The sequence below is a fragment of the Eptesicus fuscus genome, chromosome 7 (assembly GCF_027574615.1).
Source record: "Eptesicus fuscus isolate TK198812 chromosome 7, DD_ASM_mEF_20220401, whole genome shotgun sequence".
NCBI classification, from domain to species: Eukaryota; Metazoa; Chordata; class Mammalia; order Chiroptera; family Vespertilionidae; genus Eptesicus; species Eptesicus fuscus.
This window is the reverse complement of record NC_072479.1, coordinates 68252962-68277144: the sequence shown is the minus strand read 5'-3', so window position 1 is coordinate 68277144 and position 24183 is coordinate 68252962. Positions and strand designations below refer to the sequence as shown.

Here is a 24183-nt window from a genome sequence, read left to right as displayed (position 1 = left end):
TATGCAGAGGGAGCCCATAATTGCGGAACTCTGAACAACTATTTTTACTGGCAATCATCAGATATAATGCTTGCATTTCATTTTGTTGTTTGTTGTGAGGGGTATGTCTGTTTTGGAGGGGAAGGGGTGAAGACTCAGGTGTGTTCCCATGAATGATATGGGATATAATGATTATAGGAATCTTCAGAGAGATTGTGAGATACAGAAATAAAACGACATCTGTAAGTTGGACACCATGAGAAATCATCCAATCCAAATTTACTACATTACTGGAAATGAGGAAGACCTCTATTTTAATCTCCACATTTAAAGAAAATACACGCATTCTTAAAATCACATGTAAACACGTCAGTAATATTTGGAAAATGAGGACAAAATTAAAATGCAAAAACATGATCATTTCAGTATACTTATTTATTAAAGCATATTAAGTGTCAGGAGCAAGAATAAAAGAAGAGACAATGTCTTACCTCCCATCTCGTTCCCAGTCATATACCTCTACTTTGATTGTTCTGTCCATGAGAAAAACATACACATAAAGTTACTTAGTAAGATCAAAATGATATATAAACCAAAGAACTTATGTACTTACTAGAGGCCCGATGCACGAAATTCGTGCATGGGGTGGGGGGGGGGTGTGTGTCCCTCAGCCCAGCCTGCACCCTCTCCAATCTGGGACCCCTTGAGGGATGTCCGACTGTCAGTTTAGGCCCGATCCCGGTAGGATAGGGCCTAAATGGGCAGTCTGACATCCCTCTCACCATCCAGGACTGCTGGCTCCCAACCGCTCGACTGCCTGCCTGCCTGATTGCCCCTAACCACTTCTGCCTGCCAGCTTGATCACCCACTAACCACTCCCCTGCCAGCCTGATTGATGACTAACTGCTCCCCTGCCAGCCTGATTGCCCCTAACTATCCTCCCCTGCAGGCCTGGTCACCCCTAACTGCCCTCCCCTTAAGGCCTGGTCACCCCTAACTGCCCTCCCCTGCAGGCCTGGTCCCCCCCAACTGCCCTCCCCTGCAGGCCTGGTCCCCCCAACTGCTCTCCCCTGCAGGCCTGGGTCCCCCCTAACTGCCCTTCCCTGCAGGCCTGGTTGCCCCCAACTTCCCTCCTCTGCCGGCCTGGTCACCCGTAACTGCCCTCCCCTGCAGGCATGGTCCCCCCCAACTGCTCTCCCCTGCAGGCCTGGGTCCCCCCCAACTGCCCTTTCCTGCAGGCCTGGTTGCCCCCAACTTCCCTCCTCTGCCGGCCTGGTCACCCATAACTGCCCTCCCTTGCAGGCCTGGTCCCACCCAACTGCCCTCCCCTGCCGGCCATCTTGTGTCCACATGGGGGCAGCCATCTTTGAACACATGGGGGCAGCCATTTTGTGTGTTGGAGTAATGGTCAATTTGCATATTACTCTTTTAGTAGATAGGATAGAGGCCTGGTGCACGGGTGGGGGCCGGCTGGTTTGCCCTGATGGGTGTCCCGGATCAGGTTGGGGGTTCCCTTGGGGTGTGGGGCAGCCTGGGCGAGGGGTCTGTGGTGGTTTGCAGGCTAGCCATGCCCCCTGACAACCCAAGCAGAGGCCCTGGTATCGGGGATTTATTTATCTTCCATAATTGAAACTTTGTAGCCTTGTGTGGAGGCCAGGGCAGGCCAGGGCAGGCGGGAAGCTTGGCTTCCTCCATTGCCGGGGACAACCCACACCTCCTGCTTGCTCCAGCTCCGTGGCCACTGCCATATTTGTTGGGTTAATTTGCATATTCGCTCCTGATTGGCTGGTGGGTGTGGCTTGGGGGCATAGAGGAGGTATGGTCAATTTGCATTTTTCTCTTTTATTAGATAGGATATGCACAGCCCATGGACATGGGCAATAGGGTAATGAAGACCTGGGGCAATAGGGGCTTGGAGAATGGGGAGTTAAGGGGGGTAAATGGGAGACATCTGTAATACTATCAACAATAAAAAATATACATCAAAAATAAAATAAATGAACTGTAGTTTTTAGAGACAAAATAGTGTATGCCTGGAGGCTTTACACAGTAATTTGAACTTGTCTTTGATAATTTTATTGTTAAATTCAATTTATATCTTAGCCGAGTTTCTAAAATCTGCATTGATTCTGTAAAGGGAACAGGGAAAGTATATGGGAGAGATGTGTAGTGTGACAGAGCTCCTTCTTCAACAGGTAGGTATTCAGCTACACCTCTACTTTTGAAAACACTGTGTCAGAACAGGATTTCTCATCAGAACATAGACTAGGATCCCAGGAAGGGCTTGTAAAAACATTGTTGGACCTCGTCCCCAGAGTTCCTGGGTCAGTAAACCTGGGTTGGGGGCCTGAGAATTTGAATTTCTACAAGGTTCACCAGGTGATACTGAACTAGTATGAGAAGCACCTTCTTAGAGAAAGAATAACCAGTTAATTAAATTATAATCCAATTAAATGAATAAAATAACAGTCAAATGTCATGATACATTTTAGAATAAAAGTAATGACATATTAGTAATCAATAGTTCCTTCTATAATATTAGTTAACAGAATAAATTCCCAGTTTTACAAGTATATACAAGTAAGGAGATAAATAAAATCAAGAGACTGAGCTTTTATTTTCTATTTATTTGCTTTTCTTTTGCAGTGAATAGGGTTATAACCTTCCAATCAATGTTATTTAAAAACAAACCTATGATATTAAGAAATTTTTAGGTATATTGTGGAAAGATCTTCAGGGCCACCACACCCACCTACTAGATCTATAGATTCAGCAACCATGAGAACAGTGCTGCAAATAAAAATTTCTGGAGTTTTTCAGGGTTGATAATATATCTAGTCATAGTATTATCCTATTTAATAAAAGAATAATATGCAAATTGACCATCACTCCAACACACAAGATGGTTGCTCCCATGTGGTCAAAGATGGCTGCCCCCATGTGGACACAAGATGGCCACCACAAGATGGCCGCAGGGGAGGGCAGTTGGGGAGAACCCAGGCCTGAAGGGGAGGGCAGTTGGGGGGGGACCAGGCCTGCAGGGGAGGACAGTTAGGGGTGACCAGACTGGCAGGGGAGGGCAGTTAGGGGCAATCGTGCCAGCAGGGGAGCAGTTAGGCGTTGATTAGGCTGGCAAGGGAGTGGTTAGGGGGTGATCAGGATGGCAGGCAGAAGTGGTTAGGGGCAATCAGGAAGGCAGGCAGGCGAGCAGTTGGGAGCCAGCAGTCCTGGATTGTGAGAGGGATGTCAGGTGGGATCGGGCCTAAACGGGTGGTCAGACATCCCTTGAGGGGTCCCAGATTGGAGAGGGTGCAGGCTGGGCTGAGGGACACACCCCCTCCATGCACGAATTTCATGCACCGGGACTCTAGTATTTCATATATTCACTTACGCCAACCTAGAAAGACAATACCAAGTGAAAGCCTTGAGGCAGTGAAAATTGTGGAATGACTTTTGAATAGTAATATGTTAAAACTTAAACTAATATTCAATATCTTTTTAGTGCTTTCCACATTTTTCTTCTTGGAATTATAGTCAGTTCAACCAATTTTAACTTACCAAATTACCCCTCTTCACCAAAACATAAATAAATTATTCATTCTTTTGTGCATACACACTTACATCGGTAAAGAAGCTACTTTAATTTTTTTAATCGACTTAGGATTATTGAATACAAAATTTATAGTAAATAATCAAAGCTCTCAGAAAAGTTGTCATTTATTTTACCTGTCATAATCGCCATTACATAATGCTCGGACTGAGATCTTGAATGCTTGCCATACAGGATTTAGAGTATTTTTGACAACTTCTGTTTTATGACAAATTGTAAAACTGTAAAAAAAAGAATTTTCAGTTATTTCTGTGATTCAATTATGACATATCATTTTAGTAGTCATTCTTCTCTCTTTTTTGGTGCAGAATAAATGTTGCCATTCCATTTTTTGCTACTATATCATTTAATAAGAAGGGGTTTGTGGTTTTAAAACTTTAAAGATTAGCTCACTATAATATAAAGCAATAAGATTTTGAATTAAGTTTACTACAAATGATATTCTGCAAAATCAATACATTCTAAAGCTGCTTTGTAAACAATCTCTAAATATTGTGATGACATATTAATACAGGGAAAAATATCCACAGGTCACTGAAAATATGAGTTATCAAACTCTGAGAAAAGCTGTTTTGTTGGAGTATTGGGGATAAAAATCTGATTGGAATGGGTTTGAGAAAGAGAAGAGAAATTGAGGCAGAGTGTATAAACATTTTTGAGGAGTTCAGCTTTAAAGAGAAATTGGGGGAAAGATTAGTCAAGTGAAATGTTTTGTTTTTGGTTTTGTTTGTTTCTTGGTTGGTTGGTTGCTTTTTAATTTTTTTTTTTTTTCAAGAAGGAGGCAACCACAGCAAGCTTGTGAGCTAACGGAAACTACCTACAAGAGAGGAACCAATTTGTGAAGCGTGAGGGAAAGGGGAGAAAGGCTGGAGCAATGTCCTTTAGGCGATGCAAGTGGATCCAGGGCATCAGTGGAGGAGTTGTCCTTGGGAGCACTGACAGTCATTCTTCAGGAACTTTCAGGAAGCCACAGCATCACAGCACAGGGGAGATGCTATGATGAGATCATGAGGAAGTTCTCCAGTTCCTGCCCTTTTCTTATGATACAAGAAGCATGATTAGCCGAAACCGGTTTGGCTCAGTGGATAGAGCGTCGGCCTGTGGACTCAAAGGTCCCGGGTTCGATTCCGGTCAAGGGCATGTACCTTGGTTGCGGGCACATCCCCAGTGAGGGGTGTGCAAGAGGCAGCTGATTGATGTTTCTAACTCTCTATCCCTCTCTCTTCCTCTCTGTGAAAAATCAATAAAATATATTAAAAAAAAAAAAAGAAGCATGATTATCAGCAAAGAAGGAAGAGGGCAGAGTGCCGAAGTGTCTGGGAGAGAGGAAAAGTTGATGGTTTGAGGAAAAGGAGTAGGACTCCTGCAGAGCCCAAGGGCCTATTTAAAATTAACGTCATCAGCCTGGCCGGCGTGGCTCAGTGTTTGAGAGGTACATTGCAGGGATTTATTATGAGAGGAAGGGAGAGGGAGAGAGAGAGAGAGAGAGAGACAGAAACATCAATGATGAGAAAAATATCATTGATTGTCTGCCTCCTGCACACCCTTTAACCTATGAACCTGATTGATTCCTGATCAGGGCACATGCCCGGGTTGCGGGCTCTATCACCAGTAGAGGGTGTGCAGGAGGCAGCCTATCAATGATCCTCTCTCATCATTGATGTTTCTATCTCTCTCTCCCTCTCCCCTCTTCTCTGAAGTCAATAGAAATATATTTTAATAAAATTAAATTAAATTAACATCATGAATTTTAGGAAGATCACTCCATATGTGGTTCCTTCTTTATCTAAACTGAAAACTTCTATATATCTGAAGAATTCCTTGAAGGAAGATAACTCAAGAATACACAATTAGGAGGAGAATCCATGGAGCCTTAAACTCAGTTTTCTGTGTTATTTCCACCAAACCATGCAATCTCTAGACATTAATAGAGTCCTGTAAATGTTCTTGCCTGATGTGAATTATGCAGCAGTTCATGAGCTATAAAATGTTTAAAATATTCTTAGTTAGAACAATACATAAACCTGGTCCTCACCGATCCTTAGTTATGAAGTATTCTAATAATAGGATTCTCTCTAACAGTTATGAACATGAGAACATGTGCCCTTAACCCCCACAAGAAAATAATCTCTTTTGAAAAGCCTTTGAGTCTATCTTCTTCCTTTCAGTAAAGAAAGGTTTGTTTCTATTAAAACATCAAATAGAAATATAATATCAAGAGTTCAAGTATTCATTATGAGAATTATGGCATAATGCCATCGCTTTCCTGGTAGTATCCTCACCCATCTAAAGAAACTCATGCTTCTTACTAAATTGAAAGAGCTCTATAGTCGATGCTCTAAGAATTGACTCACTTAAGCAATTTAGGGACCCCTGGGGACAAAAGCTATTAAAGAGAAGACTCAGAAAGGTGTCAAGATATCTAAAGCAGAGAAAATGGGATCAGGGAAAGGTAGGCAAAAACAACAACAGGGACTCAAATGAGAAAAAGTAAAAGTACTCAAAAATGGTTAAGAAACATTCTTAGGGACAAAATTACATATATTGTTTTGTTTTAGAAAAATACACCTGCCTTCCTTCTTAATACAATACATTCTTAAAGATCTACAAAGGGGCCTTGCCTGCTCTTCTTCTCTTGTATCACTATGTATTAAGTCTTCGGTATGGTGACAGATTAGATAGATAAATAGATGATAGATAGATAGATAGATAGATAGATAGATAGATAGATAGATAGATAGATAGATAGATAGATAGATGATAGATAGATGGATGGATAGATAGATAGATAGATAGATAGATAGATAGATAGACAGACAGAGTGAGGAGCAACTAACTGACTATCTTCATACCCACATGCTCAAAAATCTACTGACTTCTTTTTGGCCTCTTTGCTTAAGGTTAAATCAAAACTTCTGTTATAGCCCTAATATCACCAGCCATAGTAATTAAATACTTTGACACTTGAAACTTCTTTTAAGACAGTGTGTCATCTTCTTAGTGATGTATTTATGAGCCAGGTAGTCATCTCTCTTTGATTAATCATTTTCGGTTGTAATACATGAGATGTGATACAGACAGCAAAATCTCACCAGAAATTCCAGTGCTAGTGTCACTAATGAAAATTCTGACAGGAGTCTGATGTAGCTCTTTCTCACATTCAGGAGTATCTCTATATATAAAAGGCTAATGTGCTAAGTGTCCAACCGTCAAGGTAATGACGTCATGTAGCAATGCCTGGCTTCCTCTCCCTAGAGACTAGCCTCCTTACAGTTTCTTCATCCCAGGAACATGACTTGCTTTATAGCCAGGTGGAGACATTTCACACTGGTAACCAAATGTTTGTGAAGCATTTTCACGTGCCTCACAGAAGTCCTGGAGTAGGTAGATAGGAGATTCAGTGGAATACTATTTTCTTTTCATTAGCCAGAAAACAGAGATTTAGAAAGCTTAGAAACTTGACTCAACTGAAAAGAAGTAAGAAATGGTGGAACTTGAAAATAACTTCAGGTTTTCTCACTGCACAGAATATAGTCAAACACTGCTACAGTTAAATATTTTACCCTTTGTTCTCCCTGTGTGATCTACAATAATAATCTGCTTTGTGTTGATATTTATTGCTGCGTTGCTGACAATTACCTGAAAGAGAAGTTGGGGTGCTTCACTGGGCTGGAGAAGGTTTAGCTAAATCAGAAAGCAGGTCTAATTAAGCAAGTTTATCTGTATATATAAAGCTCTTGCTGGTGCTATTTGCATGCGTATTTCCATCTGTCATTGTCGATCATGAATTTGGTTGACACTTCTATTATAGAGAAAGGGCGAATAGCGATATTAAAATATTTCTTCTAATTAATTTTCTTTCAGTGTGCACAAATTCGTGCACTGGGCCACTAGTTGTTTTATAAATATAAAGTGTATGGGTATATTATAAATAGCATTATAAGAAAAAAATATATTAAATAATCTGTATTAAAGTACTTTAAATGATGCCATTTACCAAAAAAAGCAGCTATTCCAAAGGAAAATTATTACCTAATTATAAATACAGGTCAAGTTACCAAATTAATGTGAAAGCAGAAAAGAAAAATTTATAATCACATATTATTAAGGTTTTTATTAATGCTTCTGGTTGAAATTAGTTTTATTCTTTCCTATAAAATGAGAATAAAATACATTAGGCAACAGGCAATTTTAAATTTGCCTAATGTATTAAATACATTAAATATTTACATTTAAATATTTAGGCAACAGGCAATTTTTGAAATAGCTCCATAGTCAAATAAATTCTAAAAATAAGACTAAAATCTTTACAGTCAAAAATAGAGACAGCCGGTTTGGCTCAGTGGATAGAGTGTTGGTCTGTGGACTGAAGGGTCCCAGATTCGATTTCTATCTGGGGCACATGCCTGGGTTGCCAGTTCTATCTCCAGTTGTGGGCATGCAGGAGGCAACAAACAATCAATGATTTTCTCTCATCATTGATCTTTCTGTCTCTCTTTCCCTCTCCTTTCCCCCCTGAAATCAATAATATACATATATATATTTTTAAAAAAATAGAGGCTTATAAATAAAAAGTGAGAAGTAAATGCATTTTTACTCATTTAAAACAAAACATATATATTAATGTACTAATAAATATGTCTCATTATATATACTTGGATCTAGCTGGTGAACTAGTTTTATGTGTGTAAATACAGGGTGTCCCAAAACATGTATATACACTTTAATAGCTGATAGCTCAATTTTGAAAATTAAATGCATTTTAGTAAACTTTGCCTTTATAGTTATTCAAAGTATATGTATACATTTTTTGGACACCATATATATGTGGGAAATTTTCTGAAATGAGATTTATCAAATTTTAGTAATAGTTGTTTTTTAAATAATTTGAGATATTTTATTAGTTGCATGCACTTTAATTCCTTAATATTGAGATTTTATTTAATGACTAAGTTATCATTCAGACAAGCATAATAAATTCCTGCAATGTAACTCACACCAGTAGCATTAAATGTGTGATAGATTGAAATGTATAACTAATCTTTATCAATAAAGAAAACTAGAAGAATAAAAATAGAAAACTCAAGAAACAAGTAATTCAGACAAGAGGAAACAAAAGAACATTGTGATTCAAGAAATTTTGAGCTCATTCTTTCATTTTTCTCTATCTTCAAAATGACTGGCAAATATGATTATTTTCTTTATTGTCCAATATTTTTCACATGGATAAAATCGGTGTTCAAATGCAAATGTTACTCTGACATCCTAAACACCAAAACAGAAGAGAAGTATGCAAAATTTAATAATATGATGCCATGATATTCCAGAAGTGGCAAGTATCTGCATCAAAAAAATCCCACAATAAGAAAAGCATCATTTTCTACTGGCCAATGTATTCATTTAAATAACAAACTTTTTATTTTTATGTAACATTTTGTATATTTATTACATAGCATTAACATATTATATAACTAGAGGCCCAGTGCACGAAATTTGTGCACTTGGGGGGCTCTCTCAGCCTGGATTACAAGAGGGTGCAGGCCAGGCCGAAGGACCCCACTAGTGCATGATAGGAGCCAGAGAGGAACGCGGGAGGTTGGCTAGCCGGGGAGGGACCCTGGGAGGGCTCCAGGGCATGTCCGGCCCGTCTCGCTCAGTCCTGATCAGCCAGACCCCAGAAGCAAGCTAACCTACTGGTTGGAGTGTCTGCCCCCTGGTGGTCAGTGCACATCATAGCGAGCGGTTGAGCGGCCTTAGTAATTAGCATATTATGCTTTGATTGGTTGAATGGCCGACTGGAGGACTGGACACTTAGCATATTAGGCTTTTATTATGTAGGATTATATTTATAAGTGTAGCACTATTGACAGGTATTGTTGTTGTTTTTTTCATTCCAGTCCCTAATTTTTCTCATTAAATGATGTTCTCTCTTTAGCTAATATTTTATTATGCATAGTTAAGAAAAACAATATAAAAAACACCTTGGTAGAAAATAATAACAACAGCAGCTAACATTTAAATTATTCTTATGTTATAGGCAAGCTTCTAAATGTTTTTTTGCATAGTAGCCCATGTAATACTCCCAATAACTCTATGAGGTAGATGTGATTATTAGTCCACTTACAGATGAGAAGACTGAGTTTCACATGGCTTAAAAAACTTGCCGATGGTCCCACAGCTATTAAGTAGTAGCGTCATGATTTAAACCATAGCAACAAAAACTTAGCCTGTAATTTTAACTGATGAACTTTCCCACAAATACTGACATTACAATATGAATAAAAGAAAACAAAATGTATTTAGTGGTAGAGTCATATGTATTACACTCTATAACCCATGGATACATTTTCAAACCAAATAGAAACCAGTCTAATAATGACTGCTAAAAATATTCAAATTACTGGAATGTAATAAAAAGTTTTACTGAATGTTAGATATTATTGAAAAACAACAACAACCCTGTAGTATAAAAAAATCAACCCATAATGTCCATTTCATTCTCTAAGAAAATAAAGTTTATAACAAGGCACATCATATGTTTACAAAAATATGATGCTTCCATACTATTAAGACAACATTATAATTTTATAAAAAGTAAAGAGGAAATGTTTCCATGAAGCTGAAAATCATTCATTTTAAATATCAAACAGAACATATGAAATGCTTAGAAAGTGATGCACAATTATTGAGATGGAAAATCACATCAATTTTTAAAATAAAAATATTGTCCTCTGTTTATCAATTTAATGAGCTTCTCTGAGATAAATAATTCAAATAGCATCCTTATTTTAGTGTTAAAATGCATAAAATATAAACCTACCTGCCATCTTCATTACTTCGATAAAACACAAGAAAAGGATCTGATTTTCCAAAGAAGTCCTTCTTGTCCAACTTGTTAGCACAAAATTGCATCAGAACAGCATCCTGAAAACAAAATAAATATAATAGCTCAAAATCTGGATTACAAATAACCAGAAACTCCAGATCACAAATAAGTCTTGAGAAGAAAATAAATTTGAAATTTTCATGCAAATGGCCAAGTGTGTGAGAATCCCAGACAACATAAAATTGCTTTAAAGGACCATGAGACTGAAAACTTGACTTTGTGTTTGTTCTAGTCACAAAACTATAACTTTAAAATCTGTAACAATTTTCCTCTGAAAAGTGATATTAAGCTAGATAACTCTAGGTATCCAATATCATAATACAAATCTTTATTCAGATCTCCATTATTCAAGTATACATTTTTAGAACATAAGCATGTTTTAAATTCCTGAGGAAATATTTATTAAATATCTACTAAGTATCTATCATGTATTGGATGTTAAGATGTATTAGATGATTAGATGAGGAACAAGACAGATCCAGACTCTGACCATATAGTTTACTATCTGGAGGGGGGGAAAAGTTTTTTTCTTAATTATACAGAGTGCTCCACAATATCTCAATAACTACATTTTAAAATAATTTACATTGCATTGGACTTCAAGAAAAACAAAGCACCTTCAATTTTCATTTGTAATTTAAATTAAATATGTAGCATGTTAATCACTATGCCAAACCAATCATTTTTATCAGTTTATAAACTCAAGCATTCATAATCTACATGATTTAGCTTAAAGTTAAACAAACTGGGGTGTAATAAACCATTATTCAATCATGTAGTGTAAGCTTTTTAATGAAGTAGAAAATATGTAGCCATTTTAAGAATAAAATTACTATTTTGGTTTGTTTGCTTTTTTAACTGAAAGGAAATGCTAACAATTTTGGAAAGAGGTAGAGGGTCAAAGTAATTCAGATTACATCAAGAGGTTATAGTTTGAAATCCTATTTGATGAAAATGTTAACAATGACTAAAAAGGCACTTTCTTATTCACCACTTCTTTGCAGAGACCAGCAATACTGATTAAGCATCTACTTAAATTCTCATTATTTCCTTTTGGTAATTCCAGAACACTATACCAGAGATGATGCTCTCTGTTTTTCATTCATTCACTGATACGCTTACTTAACAAACATTTCTCAAGCAATATTCAGAGAGGTTTATAGGTCTAGATTTCTCATTTTCCAAAGTATCGAAAGAGTGTCATTTTACTTTGTTATTTAGAATAGATGTGATATCTTCTACCAGAGGAATACTCATATTAAAGCAGGCATTATGCTTCTAAGCAGGTATAGTTACAATATACATTTCAAAGAAAATTACAAGGGGAACACAGGCAAGAACAATGCGAACATCATTAATAACTCAAGTTCCTCAACCATGGTCACTTTTCAAATCTAAGGTTTAAAGTTTAAAAATTGATATACCATCCATTAAGGAAGTAGTGAGAGAATCATCTGAATGATCAAACTATAAAGTCAAATTGAGAAGAAAGGGCTGGGGTTTTGTTTTGCGTTATTTGTTTCGAATGCCCTTTCATCTTCCTATATATTACATGCCCTTGGGTGAGAGTAGTTTTCTAATAACATGGGACGAGGACATTGTTCTTGCCACAGAAAAATAAATAGCCCCTTGAAGATATTTTCCCAAAGCACCTGAATCAAAACACAAACTCCCAGAAAACATTCTGATATACTTGAAATGCATTAATAGATCAATAAAATGTGTATATTTCAAACTGGTTGTGAATTAAGCTTCAAAGAGATCAAGTATTGTTAAAAAATAAATTTTCACATCATCATTGGTGAATGTAATACCAAGCTGTAATTTTTCAAATTATATTCCTTAAGGCTTACTAAATGAATAACCAATTCAAAAGAAAGATTTCTTTCAATGTATCAAATTACATAAATTTAGGAAAAAATATATTTTGCTATTATTCGGGTTAATAACATAGCAGGGATTTCATCTGTAACAAGCACAAAAAGTATCTAATTTATAAGGGAAAAATTCAAGCATTTACTTATTTTCAGAAATATACAGGCATCATTGCAAAGGTGTGTTGTTGTTTTTTAATCTCTTATGCTTAGTGCCACCTGAGAGAATTTTCAAACTTTTCTTCAATACTCCACACCAGCATAACAAACTTCCTATTGAAGAAATCTACTTGAATATTTCACAGGCATTTTTAACAAGTTCACATCTAACTTGCTTCTCCTATAATTTTCCCAGCTCAATTAGTGGTTCATCATTCACCCAAGTGATCAAGAAGTTGTTCTCAGTTTCTCCCTTTCCCTTGCCCTTCACACGTTTCTTCACCAAGTTGTAACATTCTGAGTCTAAAACTTGCCTCAAATTTTCGCTTCAGCTACACTGCCACCACTCTAGTCCAAGCCCACCTCCTCTCTCACCCGGACTTGTACAGTGTGGCATTGATTCCTTTCTCCCTCTTCCGCTCTTGGACCTATCCAATCCATTCTTCACTTGGTAGACATGTTCTTAAAACGTGAAAGAAATAATTCTGTACATAACAAAAATGCCTCACAGCTTTCTCCTGTATTTCAGATAAACAGACTCTTAAAATGGTCTACAAAGCTGAACACCAGCCCTAGCCAGTTTGGCTCAGTGGATAGAGCATCAGCCAGCCAACTGAAGGGTCTTTGGATCAAGGGCATGTACCTCGGTTGCAGGCTTCATCTCCAGTCCTGGTTGGGGATCATGCAAGAGGCAACCAATCTATGTTTCTCTCACATCGATGTTTTTCTCTCTCTGTGTCTCCTCCTCCCTTCCACTCTCTCTAAAAAACAATGGAAAAGTATCCTCAGGTGAGGATTAACTAACTGAATGAATGAATGAATGAATGAAGCTGAACACCAAAAGGGCTCTGAGTTGCCTTTTCCACCTTCATCTGGCAAAGTTTTACCTCAATCACTCCCCACTCCTAGGCCCTTGTCACCAAACACCAGACACACTCCTTTTCCTCCTTAGGATCTTTTGCAAGCTGTGCACACTGCAGGAATTCTTACCGTGCAGCTGGTAAACCATTCCTAAGGGCTTAGCTTACATGTCATTTGTTCACAGAGGCCCACATGACATCCTCCCTCTTATAAGTTAGATTTTCCTTTGTCTTTCTCATAATATACTTGATCACTTAGTAAACATCATGACATATTTACCTGCACAGTCATCTGTATTTCCCACAAGCTGTCTGCATTTCCCACAAGCTGTGTTCATTAAAGACAAGGCCCAAGGTTATTTGTTTTTCTCCCCATTGTATTCCATTTCTGAGACTAGCACATTTGTACAATATTGTTGAATCATTCAATCAGAATAAAAAATATTCTTTGTGGATAATTTCAAGTTACTTGTAAGCTATGGTTTACACATCACTCAAATGATGCTTTTGTTTTCCCTGCAGAAGAGCCATCTTGGGAGGTGTTAAGAATATCAGCATTTTGCCCTAGCTGGTTTGGTTCAGTGGATAAAGTGTTGGCCTGTGGACTGAAGGGTCCTGGGTTTGATTCCAGTCAAGGGCACATGCTCGGATTGCAGGCCTGATCCCCAGGAGGGGGCATGCAAGAGGCAGCTGATCAATGATTCTCAGCATTGATGTTTCTCTCCGCCCCCTCTCCCTTCCTCTCTGAAATCAATAAAAATATATGAAAAAATATTATAAAAAAGAATATCAGCATTTTAACCACTTTGCTGTACATCTGAATCTAATATAGAATAATATTGAATGTAAACTGTAATTGAAAAACTGAAAAAAATTAAGAATATCAGAATTTTCCAAATAAAGAAATTAAAGCTCCAAGAACATAACCTCACTCATCTATGAAAGAGAGAAGACTCAAATTCAGGTATCCTGACTCATAAGCTTATTTTCAAGTTAGTGACAGATGATGTGTTTAAAAAAAAAAGTCAATTCATACAGTGTGAAATGTGAACTAAAGTATTTCATTCAAAATTCTAAATATTTTTGAAGTACCCTATAAGATAAATTTTAAAGGCATTGTCTCTTCTGAAGTAACTATGAACATTTCTTTGAATATATTTGTTCTATTATATGTGCATAGTAATGAAATGATATTTCAAGGTTTATACATATTAATAAGGATGTTGATTATCAATAAGGCCATAGCTAAGAATCAGAACACAGAATATACAAAAGATGAAATTAGATCAATATTTTAAACTTTTTAAAAAACATATTTTTATTGATTTCAGAAAGGAAGAGAGAGGGAGAGAGAGATAGAAACATCATTGATGAGAAAGAATCATTGATCAGCTGCCTACTGCACGTCCCACACTGGGGATTGAGCCCACAACCCAGGCATGTGCCCTGACTGGGAATGAACTGTGACCTCCCGGTTCCTAGGTCAATGCTCAACCACTAAGCCACACCGGCCAGGCTAAATCAATATTTTAAATAATATTTTTTAAATATCAGATCTATAATTTCTAAGTATGAGAAATATGTGTTTACTTATTGAAAGGTAATTCCAGATGTTCTTAAAAAACTTTATAGAAAGTGGTAAAAATGCTCTAGATCGCTAAATAACAGATTCCACTTCATTTACATGGAAGCTTTAGAAGATTTTTCTGTTTTCCAAGCAAAACCATAGAATTGAAAGAGGAAGAAATATAAGATGCAGCCTGGCCATATGCAATATATGCCTCGGTATCTTGATTTTCTTTTGAAATAGATGAATAATAATGTGTTCATTGGCATATTTATACAAAATCACCTCAATATCAGATTTTGACAAAATAGCATGTTAATGTCACTATAAAGAACAAGTATCTTATTGACCTGGAACTTCTTTTTCTCTTTCCTCTGTCATTATACAAAACTCATTATCATCATACACATAAAGAAATTCAGAGACAAGAAGTGTAATAGATGATTAGATGATATCATTAAAAGAAATGATTGTGCCAGTTTAACTAAAAAATAGGTTGGGTATTATTTCTGCATTTAAATAACTGCAGTATTTTTGTAAGGTATTTTAGGATACATAAAATGCTTTCATATACATTATATTTTCAGATTTAATAATACAGTAGTCAATTTTCAGAGATGGGAAATTTTTAAAAAATATTCTAGTTACCTGTTCAAATGTTTGGCTCCCTCCCCAGCCCCCCACCGCCCCTTGCAAATATGAAAAGTGAAACTCAGAGCAATCAAGTGACTTAATAAGCCAGAGTACAAATTACTAGCAAAACCTAACCCGGTTCAGTCAGATGGTCTTTTACAGCATTATACTGTAAGTAGTTTCTGGCATTTTACACATGAGAGAACTGAAACTGAGGTGGCTGTGACCTGCCCAGGGAATAAAGACAAAGAATAAGGCAAAAGAATAGGAAGGCCTCCATTTGAATGCATTTCCAACTGCTTAAATTCTAATATTCTTGTTTAATTATCTCCACAAGCCTCTTATTATACTTTCCTTTTGTTACTTCACTATCCCAGCCCCCAGAGTCCCAAAGGTGCATAGTTAATTGAAATGCTCAGTTTCTAGCAGTTGCAGACAAGTAATATGAGGTTTTTCTGACCATATTGTCTTTATATTCGTACTTATGTATATAAAGCCATAGTGATTAGCTTAAAAAAAAAAAAAACACACACACACACACACACACACACACACACACACACAACCTCTGGGGATTAGAGTGAAAAACTCAGATACTAATTAATAGCTCTCTGTATAAAAACTATAGCCAATGTCAAAGTATTAAGTTTTGGTACTTTTGGGGAGCTTCTGTTCCTAAAATCACGAAGCAAACATTGTAAATAAGGAGTACTGAAACATAATTTCTTTTCCCCCAAAATAACAATTCCCAGGGACCCACTGGGCCACTCTGAACAGACAGCACTGACTTCTGATTCAGAGCCATCATTACTTCCAGTGCGCAGTGTCATGCTCTCAGCTCATCTTGACAACAATGAAATCATTGAACATGAGTCAATGGCTGTATCAGCAAAACACGGCTAAAAATAGCAGCTTTCTAAAAATACTGACTATGCACTTGTTCCTAGTTGGAGTGGTAGTTGGTCCTTCCTTCAAATGTGGACTTACCAAGCTAACGAAAGATGGGACTGTATATATTCTGAATTAATTCAATTAGAAATAGGGAAACACAGGTATGTCATGAAGAAGGGACAAGGTCAAATGACTAGAAATATTCCTTCGAAGTCACACATAAATCTTCAAAATTTTTGCAAGAACTGAACTGATTGGTACAACTGACAATTCCTTATATTAATGCCCCTCCCAAAAGATAATGACATTAGGTTTTATTTGGAAATTTTCTGTTTCTATTCTATAAAAAGATCATTGAACTAACTGATTATTCTTTTGGGACTACAGAATAGAGTCTCTCTGGTTAAAGTACTAAGTGTCTAAAGTGATATTTAATGAGTTATGAATTAATTTAACACATACTTTCAATTAAATTTGCTACAATTACTCAAGTTAAGCATTTATGTAGATTTTCAGAAATATTATTTAAAGTTAATGTTGGTAACACAATTTAAACCAAATAAATTTACTTACCCTGCAACAGTTTAATTCCTCTGCTGTAAGTATGATAGTGCCACATTTCTTCCCTGGAATTCCTCTAAAACAGCAAAAATATATTTATATACATTAATATTTTATATTTACAATATTATATATTTAATATTTGTACAACCAAATAAAAAGAGAGTATTACTCATAGGTGGGCTCTTTCCTAACAAAATATATTCCCAGTTCCAGCGTTGAGTTTATCCTATATATACACACATCCTGATGAAGCTAAATTTTGATCGCATTCAACATGTCAGTTCTCTGCACAAGAATCTTTAGTAGCTTCATATTATCTAACATCTTACTTAATAATAGAGAAACATGTAAATTGACCGTACCTTCGCTACACCCACAGCCAATCAGAGTGAGTATGCAAATTAACCTAACAAAGATGGAGGTTAATTTGCATACGCGGCGGGGCGGGCATTGCCATGGCCAGCTCCTGGGGGTTCGGGTCCATCTGGGTGAGGAAGGCCGGCGCCAGACCCTGCCCACAAGGTACCAGTCCATCGGGCCAGGGAGGGGGGTGGGGTGGGCAGCACCAGACGACACCTGAGGGGTCCGGGTCCATCACAGGCCCCGGGAGGGGCAGCGGCCTGCCTAGCCATGCCTGCGGGGCCCTGGGAACATCGAAGCCCTGGGGAGGAGCTGCTGGGCCTGCTTAGCCACTCCCATGAGGCTCCAGAACATCACAGCCCAGGGGAGGCACGGCTGGCTGGCCTAGCCACTCCCTTGGGGCTCAGGGAACATCACAGCCCAGGGGAGGCATGGCCAGCTGGCCTAGCCACTTCAGTGAGGCCCCGAGAACATTGCTGCCCAGGGAGGCATGGCTGGGCCCTGGGAACATCGCAGGCATGTGGTTGCTGAGACCCAGACTGGGCCTCTGGCCACAGATTCACAGCTTTGCTGAGACCAAGGGCAGGGATCTGCCTCACTGCAGAGAGAGAGAGGTTCTGCAGTGGCCCCAAGATGTGGGTGGGCCACGCCAGGGATCAAGGGGCATGGAAAGAAGCCCGGGGGGAGGGGCAAGGACCCGCAGCTCTGAGGCGGGGGTTGAGGGGTGGTGCCACCTCAGTGGAGGGATGCCGCACTGCAAGGTACCGGACTGACTGACTTGATTCAGAGAAGCTCCCAGTGCTAACATACCTAGGCCTCGCCCAGGCGGCCTTCGCACTTCAGAGGCAGTGACTCCTGCTCCTGCCTTAACCCAAAAGCAAGCTCACGCCGCCCTGCCCCACGGCAGAGCATGCCTTGGCGGTGAGTGCGAAGCCTTCCACCTGCTCCGGAGACCCAGGGGAGGGGGGCAGTCAAGAATGGGGGCAGGAGACCAGGGAGAGGAAAGAATGTGGAGAGTCTGCAATGAAAAGGTGCTTGAGAAAGAGGCTCGGAAGCCTGACAGGAAGGTTTGTTCTGTTTGCCAGGCGGCTGCCCCTCAAAAAGGGCAGAGAGCATGGCTCTGAGGGTTCCCTGTGCACTGAGTCAAGTTCCATAGTCAACTGAAATTGGCCTCAGTTTCCTGGTCTGTAAAATGGATTAAGTGTGTCCCAGTGCCTTCACGGAGCTTTGATGGCCAATTGAGATACTATATAAAGAAAATGAGGGAAGAAGTGAGAAAGAAAAGGAAGGACGAGAAACACAAAAGAAAGACTGAAAGGAACCTGTAAACCCATTGTCACTTAAATAGGGAATATAGTCAATAGTGTTGTAATGATGGTATGATGCCAGGTGGGTACTGGAAATATCAGGGAACACTTTGTAAAGTATATGATTGTCTAACCACTACTCTGTAACTAATATAAAACCTGAAACCAATACAAAATAATATTGAATGTAAAGAAATGAAAATTGGAGTGAAATTTTTATAAATTTCAAAGTTTAAATAAAGGCTGTAAAGGAAGGAAGGGGGAGAATAAAAAAATAGTGTTTTTCACTTTACCATTTTATTGTCTTTTCAGTACATGAAAAGACAGTTGTCTTTATATGGTGCTTTTATACTTTTCTAAGTCATTATCTAATTATAATTTTAGGGCAACTTAAAGACAAGATAAGTATTCCCTCCACTATTCAAAGAAAGGAAATCTTGGTGTCTGGTCCCAATGATTCCATTGTCAAGCCCTTATTGTAAAGCAGGGTTAGTAAAATTTTCTGTGAAGGGTCATATCTATACTAATAAAAGCCTTGGGGGTGATCAGGCCAGCAGGGGAGAGTAGTTGGGGGCAATCAGGCCGGCAGAGGAGCAGTTAGGGGACAATCAGGCAGGCAGGTGAGCGGTTAGAAGCCAGTGGTCCTGGATTGTGAGAGGGATGTCCGACTTCAGGTTTAGGCCCGATCCCCCGAGGGGTCCCAGATTGGAGAGGGTGCAGTCTGGGCTGAGGGACACCCTCCCCAGTGCACGAATTTCATGCACCAGGCCTCTAGTCTTATATAATAAAAGGGTAATAGGCAAATTGACCCTAACAGCGGAACAACCAGGAATGACAGGTTGCTATGACATGCACTGACCACCACGGGGCAGATGCTCAATGCAGGAGCTGCCCCCTGGTGGTCAGTGTGCTCCCACAGGGGGAGCTTCTCTCAGCCACAAATCTGATGGCTGTGAGCACAGCAGTGGTGGCGGGAGCCTCTCCCGCCTCCTCAGCATTGCTAAAGATGTCCAACTGATGGGCGGGCCTAAGCCGTCAGTCAGACATCCCCCATGGGCTCCCCAGCTGCCAGAGGGATGTCCACCTGCCAGCTTAGGCCCAATCCCCCAGGGAGTGGGCCTAGCCAGCAGGTGGACATCCCCTGAGGGGTCCCAGACTGCGAGAGGGTGCAGGCCAGGCTGAAGGACTCCCCCTCCCCCAAGTGTATGAATTTTCGTGCAACAGGCCTCTAGTATTTAATATAATATAATTTATAATTTGATATTAGATAATATGACATATGATATAAATCTATAACAACACTGTCTCCTGTGGTTACTAATATTTCTATTATATAATTAAAACCTATCCTAGTCTTGGTTTTCATATTTCTTTCTCCTTTCATCAACATGGTTACTTATTTGCACTTATGTCTTTCTGCCATTCCCACACCCTGACATACCATAGTGTGTTTAACTATTCCCTAACCTGTCTCAAACTTTCCATATCTCCATATGAAATTCCATTTGTTCTATGAAACCTTATCCCAGTCAATTTCACACAAAGCTCAGCCTTCTCTGCACTCCCACTGCACTTACAGGTTAAGCATTTAATCATTCCTAAATTGTTACAATCATATATTCTTTTCCTTTGCTTTCTCATGTTGATTATAAGCTGTATAAGAGCAAAACTCATGAGAACAAACCTCTGGTAAACCAAGAGAGTTAACTATCTATACAGAGCAATTGGTCATACATATAGGAAAAATGTGTAACATAAACAAAATTAAGCAAATTGTAACTGCCATTCAATTTTCCTTTTACATGTCTCTGGTATATTTATGTTCACATAGCTTCTGGCTGACACTAAGAGAAAAGCTCAATAGGAAAATGCAAGGTGTGTGCATGGTTCCCTGCTTTACACGAGGGACAAGTCAGGGAGAATTTTTCAAAGGTCAATGTTTGTTCCCAACAGTGTATTTCATGCTTCTTTTCTTTTCTCACAAATCATAGTTCAACTCTTCTGTTTGTCCTGGGAACTAAATATGTGAAATTAAAGCCCAATGGATGTTTTTGTTCTCAAAAATAGTATCCATCACTGACAGCTTTATTTGTACCAGCATGTAGGCAACAAATACATGCCCCTTAATTTCCACATTTACAGGGATCGGAGTGTTAGTATCTTGACTGGGAACAAGGTAGAAGAATGGAAAGTTAAAATATTCTCAATTGTGAATATATCAATGAAATTATACTCACTCTAAAACTGCTCCACCCTTTCTATCTTTCTATTCTAAAATTTCTTCTGGAGAGCACCACTCCGTCTTGAGCTAAAGATGCCAGCTTGGGCAGGAACCTGCCTATCACAAAATCCCGTTTCCTCTATCGCTTTACTCCCCATTAGGGAAACTGTAAATGTCAGGATCTTCCATTTTCTCCAGGTCTTTATGGCTAAGAAATCAATTAATTTGTCCTTGTACACTTTTCTTACACTATTACAAGCAGCATTTCTCAGTTAATTTTTCTAATCCAACTGTACCTACTTTTTCTTCTTTCTGAGTGGAAATCACAAAATTTATATTTTTTGGCATTATGGCAAACTAAACACCTTAACTGAACAACCACCTGGAAATACTTTGAAATGCTGATTACAATTTGCAAACATTTTTCTAATGGCTTTGATAACCAGGCAAGAAAGTAAGAACCAATCAGATGTGGAAACACGCAAAGGCGAACTTGGTGAGTTTGATCTTGGGCTTGTTTTTAATGGCTGCTTCGGGCATAAAGATAAAAGACCCCAAAAAAGGGGGAGTGGGGAGGGAAAAAGGGAGACTCACAAGGTGAGAAATTCAATATATGGCCAGCTCATAGCATAAAGCTTCCCTCACAATGACTATATTGACTAATTGATTGAGGCATTTATTAGATATAAACAACCCCTTTGGAGGTATGTACAAAATAAGTCTCTGCCTGAAAACCGGGTGATCAATAAAAGAGAAAAATATGTCTCTTAGTAATTCAGACCTTAGCCAGGCTTGCTGCCTTAATTTCTACTACCTAGATGGTCATAAAAACTTCTAACCAAAAATTCAGTAAATGCAAGTGATCATAAGTGCCCGGTAAACGCAAAACCTCTCTGAAAGAGTTTGCCTTAAAACTACATCTCAAAATCATCTCACATTCAGCATTAAGTATATATTTACAAAATACTGAAGGAAAAATGTACCATGGGTTAGAGTCTCCAGAAACATCCGACTACAGAAACAAACATGGACATAGAATACTGGAAATGATAGTGGGGAAGGCTATGTAATAAGAAGAGAGCCACCGATTAATAATTATTCACCTTACTAACTATAGATAAGAGGTTTTCTTACAGACCCTGGGAAACTGGAGGAGGAAACAAGGCTGTAAAAAGATAAGATGCCTCCATAGGTCAATTACTCAGGAAAGAAATACATTTTGAGAACAGACCAAGGACAGGACACGCTTTGATTTGGTTGCTGTGCCCCATGCTGACCCCTCCAGGAGTTTTTCTCAGGAATGCGGACTATTCTCTGGCCCCAGGGTTGGGCTGAGCTGTTTGTAACATCACACAAGATTAGCCACCTTGTTACCAAACTTTGAGCTCCTGAAGGCCGGACCACAGACCTGACCCTCCCCTTTTCCATGTTACACTTGTAGCTCACAGCTGCACATAGCTAACTTTTCCCTCATGTGTATGCAATCAGCCAACTGGCAAGTCGGGGGTCAGAGTAGAATTTCCAGGGTGACCGACTGCTCTCCCCATACTGCCGGAATTATTGGACTAAATGCTCAGATATGATTCAATCCTGTCTCTGTTTAATTTGGCTCAAGTAGTGACAGGCAGCCTCCAACCCACTGTGTCCAGTTTCAGAAATATTATGCGTAGTATACAAAATGTAAATATGTATGATATAACTAAAATTCAAAGAGAAAAATGGAAATCTGAGTAACTAGCAAAAGCCAATAAAAATAATCAAGAATATTTGGAGAGCCCAGCTGGTGTGGCTCAATGGTTGAGCATCGACCCATGAAGCAGGAGGTCATAGCTTGATTCCCAGTCAGGGCACATGCCCGGGGTTGTGGGCTCAACCCCTAGTATGGGGTGTACAGGAGGCAGCCGATCAATGATTCTCTCTCATCACTGATGTTTCTATTTCTCTCTTCCTCTCCTTTCCTCTAAAATCAATAAAAAAAATATTAAAAAAATAAAAACAAACAAAAATTGTCACGCTATATAAAAATAGTAATAAAACTTATCCACTAGTAATTTACAACAGACATCAAAATTTAAGGCTTCAGAAAATTCAAAAGAAAAGAATGGATATACTCAGGGCGAGAAAACTAACCTTAATGAAAACCAGTGTATATACATTAATAGCAAACATACAGATTTTAAATTTAAATATTTCTAGAAATAGTTACTGTGTCATAACAAAAGATTCAATTAATTAGGGAGATATGATATCAATACTGTATGCATCTATAGTTATAGCTCCAAATATATACAAAAAGAACTGATTGTACTACAAAACAAAAAGTATGCCATCATATGGAGCAATTTTAACCTGGCAAACTACCTTGGCCAGTGATCCAGGCTACTACCACCAGTGCTAAGTCATGTTTATGTCATGTACCCCGATACGGTGCAATAAGAAGGCACTTCACCTTTGTGTCCTTCCCCTCCAAACCCATAACCCCAATCTAACCATGGGGAAAAACACCTGACAATCCCAAATTGGGGGACATTCTCAGAATATCTGACTAGTAGTTCTTAAAACTGGCAAAGTCATCAAAAACAAGGAAAGTCTGAGAAATTGTCAAAAAACAGAAGATACTGGGAGACAGGATGATTAAATGCAATATGATATCCTTAGCTGAATTCTGAAACAGAAAAAGGACATTCATGGAAATACCAGCAGTCGGACATCCCTCTCACAATCCTGGACCACTGGCTCCTAATCGCTCACCTGTCTGCCTGCCTGGTTGCCCCTAACTGCCGGCCCCTCGCCAGCCTGATCACCCCTCACTGCCTCTGTGTGCCGGCCTGGTCACCCCTAACTGCCCCCTGCTGCCGGCCAGGTCGCCCCCAACTGCCCGCCCCCCCGGCAGCCTAGTTACCCCAAACTGCCCCCCTGCCAGTCTGGTCACCCTTCACAGCCCCCCCACTGGCCTGGTCACCCCACACAGCCTGCTTGTTCAGTCATTTGGTTGTCCCTCACTAACCCCCTGCCAACCTGATCACCTCACGCAGCCTACTTGTTCAGTCGCTTGGTCATCCCTCGGGCCGGCCCTGGGTGGCTGGGCAGCTGACATCCGAGGCTTGCCTGAGCCTCGAGCCAGCCCTGGGCGGCTGGGGGGCTGAGAGGACTGTGCGCTGCCATCTTGTGGCTGTGGGCGCCACCATCTTTGAGGGCGTGGCAGTTAATTAGCATATTCCCTCCTTATTGGCTGTGGGCACTGCCATCTTTGTGAGGGTGTCACAGTCAAT

General features: G+C 39.3%; 1 protein-coding gene across 5 annotated transcripts in view; it reads right to left on the bottom strand.

Annotated features, from left to right (window-relative positions):
* The window catches only part of CPNE8 (copine 8), a 194540-nt gene that overhangs the window by 84592 nt on the left and 85765 nt on the right, over nucleotides 1–24183 (bottom strand). For 3 of the 5 annotated variants that reach the window (XM_008140552.3, XM_054719169.1, XM_054719171.1), the window contains 4 exons: nucleotides 17033–17096; nucleotides 10410–10513; nucleotides 3706–3810; nucleotides 471–512 (listed from right to left, as the gene is read on the bottom strand). In XM_008140552.3, coding sequence (XP_008138774.1) covers nucleotides 471–512; nucleotides 3706–3810; nucleotides 10410–10513; nucleotides 17033–17096 — 315 coding nt within the window. The remainder of the gene's footprint in view (nucleotides 1–470; nucleotides 513–3705; nucleotides 3811–10409; nucleotides 10514–17032; nucleotides 17097–24183) is intronic. The other 2 variants (XM_028144169.2, XM_054719170.1) reach the window with 2 other exon arrangements.